Source organism: Oryctolagus cuniculus, chromosome 2, assembly GCF_964237555.1.
Source record: "Oryctolagus cuniculus chromosome 2, mOryCun1.1, whole genome shotgun sequence".
NCBI lineage: Eukaryota > Metazoa > Chordata > Mammalia > Lagomorpha > Leporidae > Oryctolagus > Oryctolagus cuniculus.
The window spans coordinates 58,239,308-58,254,366 of NC_091433.1; the positions used below are offsets into that span (position 1 = coordinate 58,239,308).

Here is a 15,059-nt window from a genome sequence, read left to right on the forward strand (position 1 = left end):
GAAATATGTGTTATGAAAAATGTCTGTAAATATATTCAAAATTCCACAGACCTTTTTTCCCTAGTTTTTTACCATAAACTTTTTGAAGTTCTCTCATCTATATGAGTTGCATGCAATTTATTCTAATTGATTTCTTGTTGTTCATTGCCTATATGCCCTTCATTATTTTATAAGAAAATAACGTATATGACTGGGCAAGAAAATTACAAGTGAAAAAATTGCTACAGATTATCTCAAGAAAAGGAACTAAATATTCAGCAAAGTGAACATAGTGGTTTCCTCCATGTATATCCAAAATGAAGACAGAAAAGAGTTTTAAGAACTTTTCAGAAAATAGTGCTGCTATTGGAGGATATTACTCAACCATCCCAATGAGCCATTATTAATCATCACTACCAGGAGCACACCATGCTGACCCAGGTCATCAAAGAGATCTCAGTTCAAATTTCAATATACTAGTCCTGTAACCTTTGGCAGTGAACATCTTGAAACTCAAGTTTCTAAACTGTAAAAGTGAAAATAATTCTAATTACCTTATAAGAGAGGAGCGAATGTAAAATACTGAACATAGCACAGAACACATTTGAGAAATCACACGTACAACTTGAATTCCAGTGTAAACAATTTCTTCCATATATCTTTCTAATAATCTTTTAAGTACATCTTCTAAACAGAAGAAATGATAATTTATTTAAGATTATGAAGCATGGGCCAGTGTTGTGGCATAATGGGCTAAACCTCCACTTGTGGTGCCTGAATCTTGTACAGGCACGGTTGTGTCCCAGCTGCTCCTCTGCCAATCCAGCTCTCTGCTATGACCTGGGAAAGCAGTGGAACATGGCTCAAGTGCTTGGGTCCCTGCATCCGTGTGGAGACCCAGAAGAAGTTCCTGGATTCTGGCTTTGGATCGGCTCAGAGCCAGCAGTTGTAGCCATCTGGGGAGTAATCCAGCAGATGGAAGACCTTTCTGTCTGTCTGTCTCTGTCTGTAACACTGCCTCTCAAATAAATAAATAAATAAAATGCCTTTTTAAAAAGATTATAAAGCACTATCTCACCTTATTACTTTTTCCTAAAGATAGGGAATGATCAAAATTTAGGGACAATTATCAAATCTGTATGGATAACTCTACAATTGGTAGTTTCTACCCTAATGTAATCCATGATTTTCACTGGGTTTTCACTTCAGGGCATTTTCCTGGGTACTTTGCTGGCATCTCAATACTTTCCAAAAGCAAATTTAAATTGTACCTTTAACCTAGCTATTTCTGTTTTGCATGGTTTAAATAGTATTTGTGTATTCACTGCATCATCTGGAAGTAATAATATCTTAAATTTAAGTACAAGCCTTCATATATACTATTTCATGTGCTTCTTTGAAAAGTTATTCATCACAGCTGGTGTTCTTTTGGTTTCTCTCTCCCTTAGATCCTTATCATCCCAAATTTAGTCTGCATCTATCTGTATTCCATCTTGATATCTCTCTTCAATGCATGAATAGAAATATTATCCACATGCTGGTTAACCAAGTTTATACCTCCAGGCCAATCCTCTAAATGTAAAATGTTCATTTCCAAATAGTTGCTCTGATTTATTTCTAATTCTCACATCCCACAGGCCAACAGCCATATTCCTCTTCCCTTATTAGTTAAATGTTAGCCAAACTTTGAGTATTTCTTAACCTTTACTGAGACTACCTCAATCCAAGCCACCATTATTTTCACTTGACTTATTCTAACGAGCTCCTAACTGACCAGTGTGTTTTCTCCCATGATCTGACAATAGTCTGTGCTAAAGACACAAGCCACAGCAATCCGTTTTAAGTCACAAAGAATCCAATGTCTTGCTTTCCCACCCATAGTGAAATCCAAATTCTTTATCATGAACTACAAGTGTATGGTTTTCTTCCATTTCAATTCTATTTGTACCATAACCTCCTAAATGATTTTCCATAGTCACCAATCTTTATCCAGTGATTCTTGTCTGTATACAGCATTCAGAAAGAGATCAAGCTAGCCCAAGTAGTGCTATTTGGATAATTAGAAAAAATCACTCCCTTCCTTTGGCAGACAGGCCCATGTCAGGTGCACATGCCCAATCTGTGCAACAGCACACATACCTTGTCACTCTTGTCACTCTCTGTCACAAAACGCCAATGGCTTCCAACTGAATATAATCTAACATTCTTACCCTATTGTTAAAAATTATTGGTGGTGGAGCCTCCTTTTTTTTTATAATCTACTACTGCATTCAAAGATCCCCTACTGGGCTGTGTTATGTATTCTCCAAAACATCTTTTGTCTTTCCTTTTCATATTATCTTCTTTCTGCTCAAATTGTGCAGTAATCTGAGTGATATTTGTTATTTTATTTCCCTTGTTTTTCTTACTCAGCTTAAAGGGGTTTATGAAGTCTGAACAGCATAGTGGTTTGAAGATAGTTTCATTAAGTCAAGAGTGAAGTTGTTGGTGTAAGAAAGACACATTAGTATGGTGAGAAGGAGAGATTGAAGAATGAAGAGGTGGAAAGGACTATGTGGGAGAAGAAAACTCCAAAGAATAGAGAGGAAGAGGCAGAGAGCAATAAAGAATATTTTTCATGCTGCTCTTGAGTAATCATAGGAACCTAGGTCTATGCAATGGTCATGCCCCAGCGAGATGAGAAGACCTCACATTGAAGAACAAGATTGATCCTGGGTTTTCAGGTCTTTACATGCAGGATAGAGTTGCTTGCAAACCTTAAGTTTTGTATAGACACAACAGATTTGCAAGAGCTTTTTTTCCTTCCTAAAAGATGAAATGGGATTAGTCAGTGTTTCATGAACAAGTAAGATATAGGGTGAAGGTTAGTTGTGTTCCCTATGCACCAGGTTCAGTTCCAACCTTTGTACAGATCTAAGGAAGAGAATGGGAGGAGATACCATTAAACACGAAATTTCCAGACTGCCTGGTAGGAAGGGACCCCAGTTCGACACTGAACAAGCCTATCATGTTTTGACCATGTCAAATTTTGGAATATAGTTCTTTTTACACCAGATCAAAATGTTTTCTCTCTGATCTCCACCCTGCTCATGTTGCAAAGCCCCACTCAAAAGCTTCCTCCAGAGTGGGTACTTAAGCTGGCAAATAAGATGCTCAGATCCCATATTGGAGTGCCTCAGTTTGATTTTAGGCTCCAGCTGCTAATTCCAACTTCCTGCTAATAAACACGCGGGTAGGTAGCCATGATAACTCAAGTAACCACGCCCTCCTCAAATTACCCCCAAGAGAACTGGGCCTATTTACATCCTCATTACCAGTACTGGGGATATTGGAAGCTAAATCTAATGAAAGTTTGCCAGAACTTGTCCTTTTGCTTTCTATGAAAACAGAGTGTTTATTACAGTTTCAAATTTAATTATGTTAAAGAAGATTGTATAAAAATGTGTTGTTGGAGCCAGCACTGTGGTGTAGCAGGTAAAGCAGCCGCCTGCAGTGCAGGCATCCCATATGGGTGCTGGTTTGAGTCCCGGCTGCTCCACTTCCAATCCAGTTCTCTGCTATGGCCTGGGAAAGCAGTAAAAGATGGACCAAGTCCTTGGGCCCCTGAACCCGCATGGGAGACCCAGAAGGAAGCTCCTGGATCCTGGCCATCTGGAAGTGAACCAGTGGATAGAGGACCTTTCTCTCTCTCTCTCTCTCTGCCTCTGCCTCTCTGTAACTCTGCCTTTCAAATAAATAAATCAATCTTTTAAAAAAGTATTGTCTTTTACAAAATTGGATTTTTGACATAACATTATAGCTTATTTTTAGCTGTCTCTTGAATCTCTCTGTGCATGGGACTCAACCAAGTGAATTAATTTACTTATTTCTGTATTTTTTTTACCATCTCTCTCATTTCTATTATGTTTCAAATGCCTATGATGTGCATAGTCGGGTAATTTAATCTTCATGTAAGAATCAACAGGATTCTCTTTTCTTCTGTTATATTGGAGATCCACTAAGCTGTATGCTAATGGATAGATTGTTATTTTAAAAAAGAATCTTTCATATAGCTTCTCTTTGGTACTGTGTTCATTTTCCTTTATTCCTTTTCTATTTTTCTACCACTGAAATGAATAACTCTGTCAGTACTTTAGGAAGTTCCTCTACTCACTTTATTTCATAAATTCTCCTACTTGATGATCTGATATACATGATCTAAAATTTCTATATTGCCTGTAAAGGATCTTTTCTTTCTTCCATACAAACACACACCTGCCGACTTGAAAATGTAAATAACCCAAGGAGTTTATTGTATTATTTTAATGATTTTAAAGCTACTAATTAAATGTAGTTAACATTATAATCACTATATTATGATTATTATTAGATAATTCAATGCTATTATCAGATCATGTTTAATGTATAGCCACAAAAATGAGTCAGCAGATGCATTTTCTATATACTTAAAAGGTAAAAACACAGTACAGCCCATTACTATGCCGTATATTTCCATTTCAGAACCCACATTTTAGAACGTACCCACAATTTAAAGTTAGTATTAGCGGAATCAGGTCAATATAGTTTATTTCAGGACACCAATAGATTTGAAATGGCTGCTGTACTAACCTTGGCTGGTCAGAATACCCCAGCTAATGTTTCGCTCAGAAGAACATTCCTCTATATTCACTAGCCTTCTTTTCGTGAGGATCTGCTCAAGGCAGTCTCCCTTCACAGCAATAACTGCGGACATAATTTGGTTGCCGTTTCTATCTGTGAAAACCAAGTGTCCTAAGGACAAGTGTTCCAGCCAAAAGAAATAGCAGCACTTAGATTTCTACCTGCTTCTCTCCTTCCCTTGAGACTTTCACAGAGGTTCCTGGGTGCTAACTGGAGAATGGCTTCGGCATGGAAATCTATTCAGAAACACATGGAACAGGGCTGCTAGGTGCAGTGTGGGGGATGGGACAGAAATGCTGTAGCATTTTCTATTTTTGAAGTGGAGACTCATGTTGGCTTTGGCAGCACGTAAACTAAAGTGGAGACTCCCTGCAGCCGGAAGTGTTTAACTATTTGTGCTATATAGAAAGTAAAAAAAAAGGGGGGTAATATTGTTTTTTTGGGGGGAAGTAAAATGAAAATAAGAGCTGTCTTTAAAACATAAAAGCCTATTTGAAAAGTGTACAAATCAATCAAATGGAAAATTGCCTGATGATAATGGCTGCAGAAGCCAGAACGCTCATCAGTGATCCGTGACTAGGTAGTCTTTCTCCTTCATCCTGAAGAATAAATATTATGTGTGCATTAGAGTCAGCTGCTAGCTAGCTCATGCTTTCATTTTTAAATAATCTAAGTTTAGAATTGGCCTCAGAACAAAATCAGAGACCTCTCATTTATATAGACAAAATTAATTATTGTGATTTTCCTGAAGTCATTTTTAAACCAAGAGACGTCAGCAATCAATTTAAGTACAGCTGTGATTTTTCACCGTAAAAGGCAGAAGAAAGCGTAGCTGGAGAGTTGAGAGGAAAAAACAAACATGTGCCTGGCATTTCTCACTGGCATGTAGAGTTGAACAAGGCACACAGTCCATGACTGAACTGTGATGAGACTCCAAGGATTAACTGAGCTGGTGATCACGTTACAGGGTATTAACATATTGAGATCTGTCTTGATGAAAAATGGTGACAGATTCTGTTTTCTGTCTTTAGTTTTTATCATTATTTGTTAGACTTTATCTTCTAAAGGTATATGTAGGAAAAAAATGATTGAGGTATTGCCTTCATGTAACAGGTAGGAGAAAAAAAATTAAACCAGTAAAATTATTTCACATGCACTACCCTATTTTAATATTTACTGTCAGTGTTTACCTCAAAGATATTACTAATGGATACTAGGAATATCTTTTCCTTATCTTCAGTTGGGTCCTAATCTTACCAACTGTTTGTGTGACCTGATGTAAATCGCTTAATGGTGACTGTTTCTTTTTCAATGAAATGAGGAGCTCAGATACCATCATTCTTTTCTAACTCTAGCATTCCTTGATTCAGAATCTATGATTAAACACAAAGGGCAAGGCAGTGTATAAGATTTAGTCATAATATGTATTATCTCAGAAGAAGCTAGATATTCCCAGTGAAACTGAAACTCAGAGCTAATTCAGTTAAGCCAATTTTTATGGGTAACAATTTTGTCGATTAAGTTAGAAAAATGTTGAAGGAGCCTATTCAGTACAGCATATTTACAGGATCCAGTTTTCAATATACTGGCTTTTTCTCCCTTAGATTGTTCTCATGAAGGGGATATCATAATCTAGACAAACTGTACAGTAAAAGCAAATGCTAATATTTGATATTAATTTTTAAATTAAAATTATTTTTTAAAAAATTGATGAAACGAAAAGAGATTTCGATTTTAAGCTTGTGACTTTTCAGCCTTATATGCTTGTCATTGTAAAATAAAATAAACTTGGGAAAATCTTCATTCTTAAAACCGTTTTAGGCACCATCTATTATAATGTAGTATTTCTGTGTCTGTCTCCCCCCACTAGGTTGTGCACTGCTATTGCAGGGACTGAGTATACACATCTGTTATTGCACAGGCTACAACTGTGCCTCTCAAATAGAGGGCACTCAAGGAGTAATTTGAATATGGAATTCCCAAGACTACTACCAGAAGGTTTTCCGTAATCTCTTTGAAATTAAACCAATTTCCAGTACAGTGAGGGGGAAAATGAAGCCACATACTTAGCTCAGGTGTACTCATATGCTGTCTGCAGGAAACAGATAACAATTCTCATAACAGTCAGGCAAGAAACAATAGTTACTGACTTCTTTCAAGAAATGTAAGTGATCCAAAACAAAAGTAATTTTAAAAAGTAACCCCTTGGAATTGAGTAAAATTGTTAATTTACTAGAAAAAATAAGTAACAAAATATTGAACAGATTCAGAGTGCTCAGTGCTATATACTTTCATTAAAAACAATGAACAGTGAAGAAAACATGTTTTGAACAGAATCATTTAAATACTAGTATCTATGATTGATAAATAAGAGTTCATTGGGAAACTTCTAGGTACATATAAGAAGCTAAAACTTACCCTATTGTGTAAATACAAAAGCTAGTTGGATAAATTGAAGGATATTGTTAGGTTCTATGAGGGCAGAAGTTTTAAAGAGAACCAGTATCTGATAAAACACTAAAGAAATCAATAAAAATTATATTCTATAGAAGATAATGGACTCTGAACTATTATGTCTCAGAAAAGTCATCTGAGATAAATTATAAATTAGAGATAGTACAATATTATACCTACAAAGGCTAAAATAAATGTTTTAAACTTGTAGAAAGGATATGGTATATGAAAAAGGGGTAGTTCTATTCCCAAGAAATATTCTATTTCCATTTTAACATATGATCATGTATCTGAAGACATGCCTGGGAACCTATTTGGTGGGGGCACCATTCCTCAGTGAAAAAGTAGTGTTAAAGTTGGTATAATTTCAAATAAGGGCATTGGAAACCATTGAGAAGTAGAGCCACTTCTTCATGAAAGCACCCGGACTGGAAAATTGTTATCTATGAGATATTTAGTCAGAATTCTCCATCATCATGCAAGGCATAGTTAGGAGTGAATAAACATTTTAACGAAATTCCCCCAAAAATGGAGACTGTAGAACCACCATCTATCAAACGTAACATCCTCAGACTGTTTTGAAGCAAAACTCAGGGTGTGATTTCATCCACAAATAGTTTAGTATGTATCTCCAAAAAATGAGGTATATTTGTAATCATAACTGTAGTACCTGAATCATATATGAACAGAGTATCAGCAAATGCAAGTTGGCAAAACTATTTTCTAAAGAAAAGCTCAGTTTATAAACTGCCTTCTGTAATGATATCTGAATTGATATAACCTTAAATGATTATATTGAAACAAAAATCTGTGATCTCTCCATTTTCAGAATGTCTTTTTTCAAAAGGTAAGATTCTCACCCTTAAATGAAATTAGAACCTATTTTCTCTAATTACTAAGGACTAAATAGAAGATAAAATCTTTATTTGCGATCATCACAAAGATATCTAAGTTTTATTTTACCTGTGAGTGCCACATTTTCACCCTTGCAAAGACGCATCTGGAACAGGCCATTATTCAGTTCTCAGAGGGTGTGCTTTTGTGTGCCTCTTTACAAGGCCCTGCATTCGTACAATCACTAAGAGCCATCCTTGAGTCCCATTCTTGCTCCATTTTATTCGTTACTTTATTTTATTTAAACATGAGTACCTAAATCTGTTGGCTTAGTGATAGTGAATGAGGGCAGATGAAACCTCTGGGCAAGTCTGACATAAGTCTTTGGGAAAGGAGAGCAATTGTTATCCAACAGTTAACCTTTGTTTCAAGGGCCATTCACTTCTTATATAAAGGTTGCTGGGATACCTGAAAGTGTCAGATCTTGTGATTCATGAAATTTTCTCTCTTAATTGGAATTGATGGTTAGGAGAAGCCCCACAGGCTTGAAAATATCACTGGTGGAGAAAATTTGGTTGAGATCATTAGAGAATCACACATGCAACACTAGGGCCTATACCTTGTGGGGGGCGGGTATTTATTAGTATGTGTGGGTATGGCTTTGAGTAATAATGTTACATAAGAAGGTATTTTCAGTTTTGCAAACTTTAGCCCCATTTTAAAAAGTTGTTAGAATAGTATTAAACCTAATTATAGTTAGGAATAATAAAGTTACATGGTTTCCAAAAGTATTAGCTTTTGTCACAGATCTTCAAACAAAATAGTAAAAGCTTCTGTTGACGAAAATGGACCTGTCCCTAATGTCCAGAGAACTTAACCAGCAATGAAGAGTAATTCTCCTTTGACTACTACTCAAAGATGAGTTTTATTATCTGCAAATGTTTGTTAACATTGATAACTAAATGTAAGATATCTTGTATAATTTTATAAAAGAAACTATATCCTTGAATTGGGAATTTTTTTCAAACTAAATCGAGTAATATTTATGATGTGTTTCAAAAGACACAAATAATCCCTATATTCAGAAAGAAAACAAGAACATACAATTTTAATTCAAAATGCATAAACATATAAAACCTGATTGACTCAAATTCTAACTACTAAATACAGTAATTTTCAGTTGTATGATAAATGAACGAGATGGCTGAAAGTCATTTATTCATTCCCCCATTCATTTAATATTTGTTAGATGCCTCTCAAATGTTGTGTCCTGGGAACACAGAGGGGAAGAGAATTGTTACCCCATTGACCTTAACCTTTAGTGAAGCATTTTAGAGTTGCATGAACCTCAACCACAGAAGGCAACCTTTATAAATCAAAGAGTCAAATCTTCTCATGGTCATGACTAACTCAGAAATGACCATAGGTAGCAGAGAAGGTCCCTTAGAACTGTGCCTTACACACAATTTTCACTGATGTTAAGTAAATTGTAAATGGCACCTTAAAACAGAAATTCCCAATACAGATGATGATGCTATCATAGACAGTACATTTTCATTAGTACAATTCTCAGGAAGCACATTAGAGTTGTGTGGAACAGTAGGGTAAAAGGCTACTGCTGATCTTTACATGGTGTCCTTGAAAGCGTTTGGCTGGTAAGTGTACTCTGAGATTAACAATCATTTGATCTGGCAAATTGGAGTGGAGACAGCCAGAACTACACATTCCAGTAGACTATAAGGTTAGGAGCCTCAGCTACACAATCAGAACTGGGTTTGAATCCTAGCTCAGCCAGATACTGAATTTGTTCCCTTGGGAAAGTTACCTAATTTCTTTATGCTTCAATTTTTTTTCTCTGAAAAAGTGAGGATAATGGATTTACTGAATTGAAGGGTGCTTCAAGGGGTTTCTGGATTAATGTATAAATTTCAAATAATTAATAAATCAGAACAATGCTTAGGAATATAGCCAGTCCTCAATTAATGTTATATTTTATGGCATTATTTTTATTAGTGCATAATGTAAATATGAATGTACCATTCTTGCTTTCTTCATCCACACTTGTGTTTCTACTGACAGATAAAGTTAAAAATCAAATTAAATACAATTATCAAGCACTTGAGTTATTGCTAATCCCCACAAATATGAGGGTATTTCAAAAAGCATGTGGAAAATAGAATTCAAAGATAAATTTATTTTAATGTAAAAGCATTAAACATTTTGAAATCCATGCATTTGAGTGATTTTCAGAAAGTTCATTGAGAATGTATATTATGAGAAAATTAGGCATGAATTTCACTTTTTTGCACCAGAATAAATCTGTCTTTTAATTTCAGTTTTTCCATAAGCACTTTGAAGTAGTCATATATAAAATAGCTCTTGCGATGCTAGTATACCTTCATAAATAAAGCAAAACAATTCAAATGAAAACATCCCATAAAAATCAAACAACAACAAAACCATACAGACTACGGGAGACACAGAGACTCAAAAATATATCAAACCTATGTCATGGGTGAGTCTACAAGCTGCAAATACATATATTTTGTTTGATATCATACACAATAGACTAGCTCTTTTCACCTAAAAATAAAAAAGAGGAAGTACTCAAAATACTAGAAGTAAGAATTTTTCAAAAATAGTCAGGGGCTGGTATTTGGCCTAGCAGTTAACATGCCATGCCCATACACCTGCATCTGATGTTAGAGTACTCGAGTTCAACATCAGGTTCTGTTTCTGATTCCAGCTTCCTTCTAATGCGGATCCAGAAGGCAGCAGGTGATGGCCCCGGTAGTGGGTTTCTGTGATTCTAGTGGGAGATCTGGATTGAGCTTTTGGCTCCTGGCTTCATCCAGACCCAGTCCCACTGTTGTGAGTATTTAGGGAGTAAGACAGTAGATGGGACTTCACTGTGTCTATCTGTCCTTCTGCCTCTCAAATAAAAAATCTTAAAATTAAATTTAAAAAAGGTTCAGGAGGAAGTCACAGATTTGATAAGTTGTTCCTTTTACTATTGAGGAAAGCATTTTTTTTTCTTCTTACTATTTGTTGAACTCTTTACTTAGTGTAGGGTTAATCTTATGAACATAAGATAAACTGAAAGTAGATCATTGTAAAAAATAAGAGAGGGAAAAAGAGAGGAAGGAGGAGGAAGGGTGGGAGTATGAGCAACAGGGAGGGTGCGGTGGGAAGTATCAATATTTTCCTAAATCTGTATGTGTTAAATACATGAAATTTGTTCATCTTAAATAAAATATTAAAAAATTTGTCAGGTGCGGCGCTCTGGCATAGCAGGTAAAGCTGCCGCCTGCAGTAACGACATCCCACATAGGTACTGGTTTGAGTCCTGTCTACTCCACTTCTGATCCAGCTCTCTGCCATGGCCTGGGAAAGCAGTGGAAGATAGCCCAACTCCTTGGGCACTTGCACCCACATGGGAGACCCTGAAGAAGCTCCTGGCTTCAGATTGGTGCAGCTCCAGCTGTTGTGGCCAATTGGGGAGTGAACCAGTGGATGTAGGACCTCTCTCAGTGAACCAGTGGATGTAGGATATCTCTCTCTCTCTCCTCTGCCTCTCTCTCTCTCTCTCTCTCTCTTTTTTTTAAATTGTCTTTGGATTGTTATAGAATAACAACTTTTGTAAAAATCTCAGCAAGAACTGCTATTATGTCCCCTTATTATTAATGCCAACTAATGCCTATTTGAATCTTTTTGTCACTGAATGGTTGACAGAGGCATACTAACCTTATTATGATCTCAGAGGACCATTTTTTGGATATGTTGATCCTCCTTATCTTTTTTTATTTTATTAATTTTTAATTGCAGTTTTCATGCTTTATCCTTTAATTTTTGGAAGTTTATTATGCTGTTCTTGTTATTATTTTGATTTCTTGGCCATACCTAATAACTACTTAAATGTATTTTTTTTCATTTGCAAACATGGGAGTTTTGTACAAATTACATTATGTTAATGATTCCTGCATTAATTTTACTGAGGTCAGTGAACATGTTCCATATCAGAAAGCCTAGCAATCTGTGGCTCAGGGGCCAAGTTTGATCCACCACATGTTTTGTGAACAAGGTTTTACTGTAATAGAATCACACTTACTTTTTTACATATCATCACTGTTTGTGATTTACAGAACTGCAGAGTTGAAAGCATGTGATTTACAAAGACTAAAACATTCTCTAATCGTACAGAAAAAGTTTATCAACCTCTGAACTACAGAAAACTGGACTCAATTTTCATAAATGTTCAATATCTATATGAAAAGAATGGGGATGTGAAGTTTCATATATAAATTATAGCTCCCCTTTAATTTATTCTGTGTATTTATTTATTTGGTTAGTTAGTTAGTTTTATTTGACAGGTAGAGTTATAGGAAATGAGAGAGACAGAGAGAAAGGTCTTCCTTCCATTGGTTCACTCCCCAAATGGCAGCTACGGCCAGCGCTCTGCCGATGCAAAGTCAGGAGCCAGATGCTTCCTCCTGGTCTCCCATGCGGGTGCAGGGCCCAAGCACTGGGCCATCCTCCACTGCCTTCTCGGGCCACAGCAGGGAGCCAGACTGGAAGAGGAGCAACTGGGACTACAACCTGGCATCCATATGGGATGCAGACGCCACGGGCAGAGGATTAGCCAAGTGAGCACTGGCCCCTATTCTGTGTTTTTATATAATTAAAATGTTGTCAACTTTATCAACTATTATGATAATTCCATTAAAATTTTTCTTTCCTAGTTTTGCTATTTATACTTTAAAGCAAATTTATCAGGTAAATACACAGAATTGTTAGAACTTTTTAGTTTACACGTGTAGCCTTTCATCATTCCATAGTGGCTGTCTGGTAATTTTTTTCTTTACTTTGTTAATACTGTTAATGCCTGTCTTAAACACATCTTTCTTGATCCTCCTATTTTCCAATTTTCTCAATCTTTTTTTTTTAATTGGCAGCTTCCAAAACTATGTTACAAAATTTCAATGGGAAAACTGTTATTTTAACTGGAAAATTCAGTCAATTTATAGTTATTTAGTAACTGTACATGTTTAGTTTCATTTTCCCATGTTAATTTCGTGCTTTGTATTTGACCCACCATTTTAGGATTTCTTTGCTCTTTTTCATTAGGTCTTTTAAACTTATTGTTTGCAATTCAATTTTCCTCCTATTCTGAATGATGTACATTATTTTTAAATACTCTGCTTAAACTTGTATTCAGACTGAAACATTAAGGGAAATTAGGATAAAGTTATGGCCATGAACATGTCTGCAGAGAGGACATTTTTCAAGTATAAATCTGTCAGCTGCCTTCTGCACCAGAACCCAGGTGGTGTGCAGGGCATCACACATAAACCACATTCACATTCACAGCACTGAATAAATAAACTGCCGGGCTTTTTATCTGCCAATGATCATTCCAAATTACTGATTATAATTTAAATCTGGAATAGTTCTTTAGAAACAAGATTTCACACCCAATGCAGAAAAATATTCTTCCTCTAAAAATGGCTACCTCTCTGATTTTTTTTTTTAATTTGACAGGCAGAGTTAGACAGTGAGAGAGACAGAGAGAAAGGTCTTCCTTCTGTTGGTTCACCCCCAAAATGGCCACTACAGCCGGCTCACCGTGCGGACCCGAAGCCAGGAACCAGGTGCTTCCTCCTGGTCTCCCATGCGGGTGCAGGGCCCAAGCACCTGGGCCATCCTCCATGGCCTTCCCAGGCCACAGCAGAGAGATGGACTGGAAGAGGAGCAACCGGGACTAGAACCCGGCGCCTATATGGGATGCCGGCACTGCAGGCAGAGGATTAACCAAGTGAGCCATGGTGCTGACCCTGCTACCTCTCTTATTAATTCAATTAAATCTCCTACCAAGTAAAAATGGCCCAACTGTCAACAGTCATTACAATTAAGACGATTCGGGCCTCACCTCAGCCACTATACTCTATGTAATTTATCACTCCAGAACCCAGCTCTTTAGGAGTTTCTGTATCACTTTGAGTATCTATCAGTTCATTATCAGGAAGAAATGACATACATGTATTAAGAAGTTATGCAAATATAATAAAATCTCCCAGGGCCGGTGCTGTGGCACAGTGGGTTGAAGCCCTGGCCTGAAGCGCCGGCCTCCTATATGGCCACTGGTTCGAGTCCCAGCTGCTCCTCTTCTGATCCGGCTCTCTGCTATGGCTTGGGAAAGCAATGAAAGACGGCCCAAGTCCTTGGGCCCCTGCATCCATGTGGGAGACTTGGAAGAAGCTCCTGGCTCCTGGCTCCTGGCTTCGGATCGGTGCAGCTCCGGCCATTGCAGCCATCTGGGGAGTGAACCAGTGGATGGAAGACCCTTCTCTCCGTCTCTACCTCTCTCTGTAACTCTGCCTTTCAAATAAATAAATAAATCTTTAAAAATAAAATAAAATAAAATCTCCCAAAAATCAACCCTCAAATTGATTGTGGTATAAAATTGGACATATAATGGGTATTTAATTTACTCTAAGACTTACTGCACTGCTGTTAAAAATCAGAGTTGAGGATGGCAGGAAGTATTACTATATTAAAATTATTTAAACTATAAGGAAAAAGCCTTTTACAGATAATGTGAAAACAATGGGCCAAGATAAAGGAAGAACAATGCTGTTACATGAGAAAGAATCTCATCTTCAAAAACAAAAGAGAGGGGCAGAACGTTGGGGCAGTTTAACATGCTGCTTGGGATACCCAAAACCCATATTGGACTGCCTGGTTTTGAGTTCCACCTCTGCCCCCTATTCCAGTTTCCTGTTAATGTGCATCCTAGGAGGTAGCAGGTAATGGCTTAAGTAATTAGGTTCCTTCTGCTCACATGAGATCTGGATTAACTTCCCTGCTTCTAGCTTTAGTCTGGCCCAGTCCTGAATGTTACAGGTATTTGAGGAGTGAATCAGCTGATGAGAGATCTCTCTGTCTGACTCTATTTCTCTGCATTTCAAATATAGTTGATCAATCAATAATAAATATTAAGAGGAAGAAACTTCTAGATCACCTGTCAGAAATGTTCAGTGTATGGTCCGAGATGTAAGTAGTAAACTCTTAGAAAGATCATACAGTTTAAACCAGGGTCGCAGTACTAGATATGACTACAGAATGAAAGTGTAGGC

At 36.9% G+C, this 15,059-nt stretch overlaps 1 protein-coding gene across 5 annotated transcripts in view; it reads right to left on the reverse strand.

The window, feature by feature from the left end:
• The window catches only part of ASB5 (ankyrin repeat and SOCS box containing 5), a 74,195-nt gene that overhangs the window by 17,525 nt on the left and 41,611 nt on the right, over window positions 1-15,059 (reverse strand). Inside the window, exon 1 of one of the 5 annotated variants that reach the window (XM_008274060.4) lies at window positions 8,056-8,238. In XM_008274060.4, coding sequence (XP_008272282.1) covers window positions 8,056-8,092 — 37 coding nt within the window. In that variant the 5' untranslated portion in view covers window positions 8,093-8,238. 5 annotated transcript variants of the gene reach the window in all.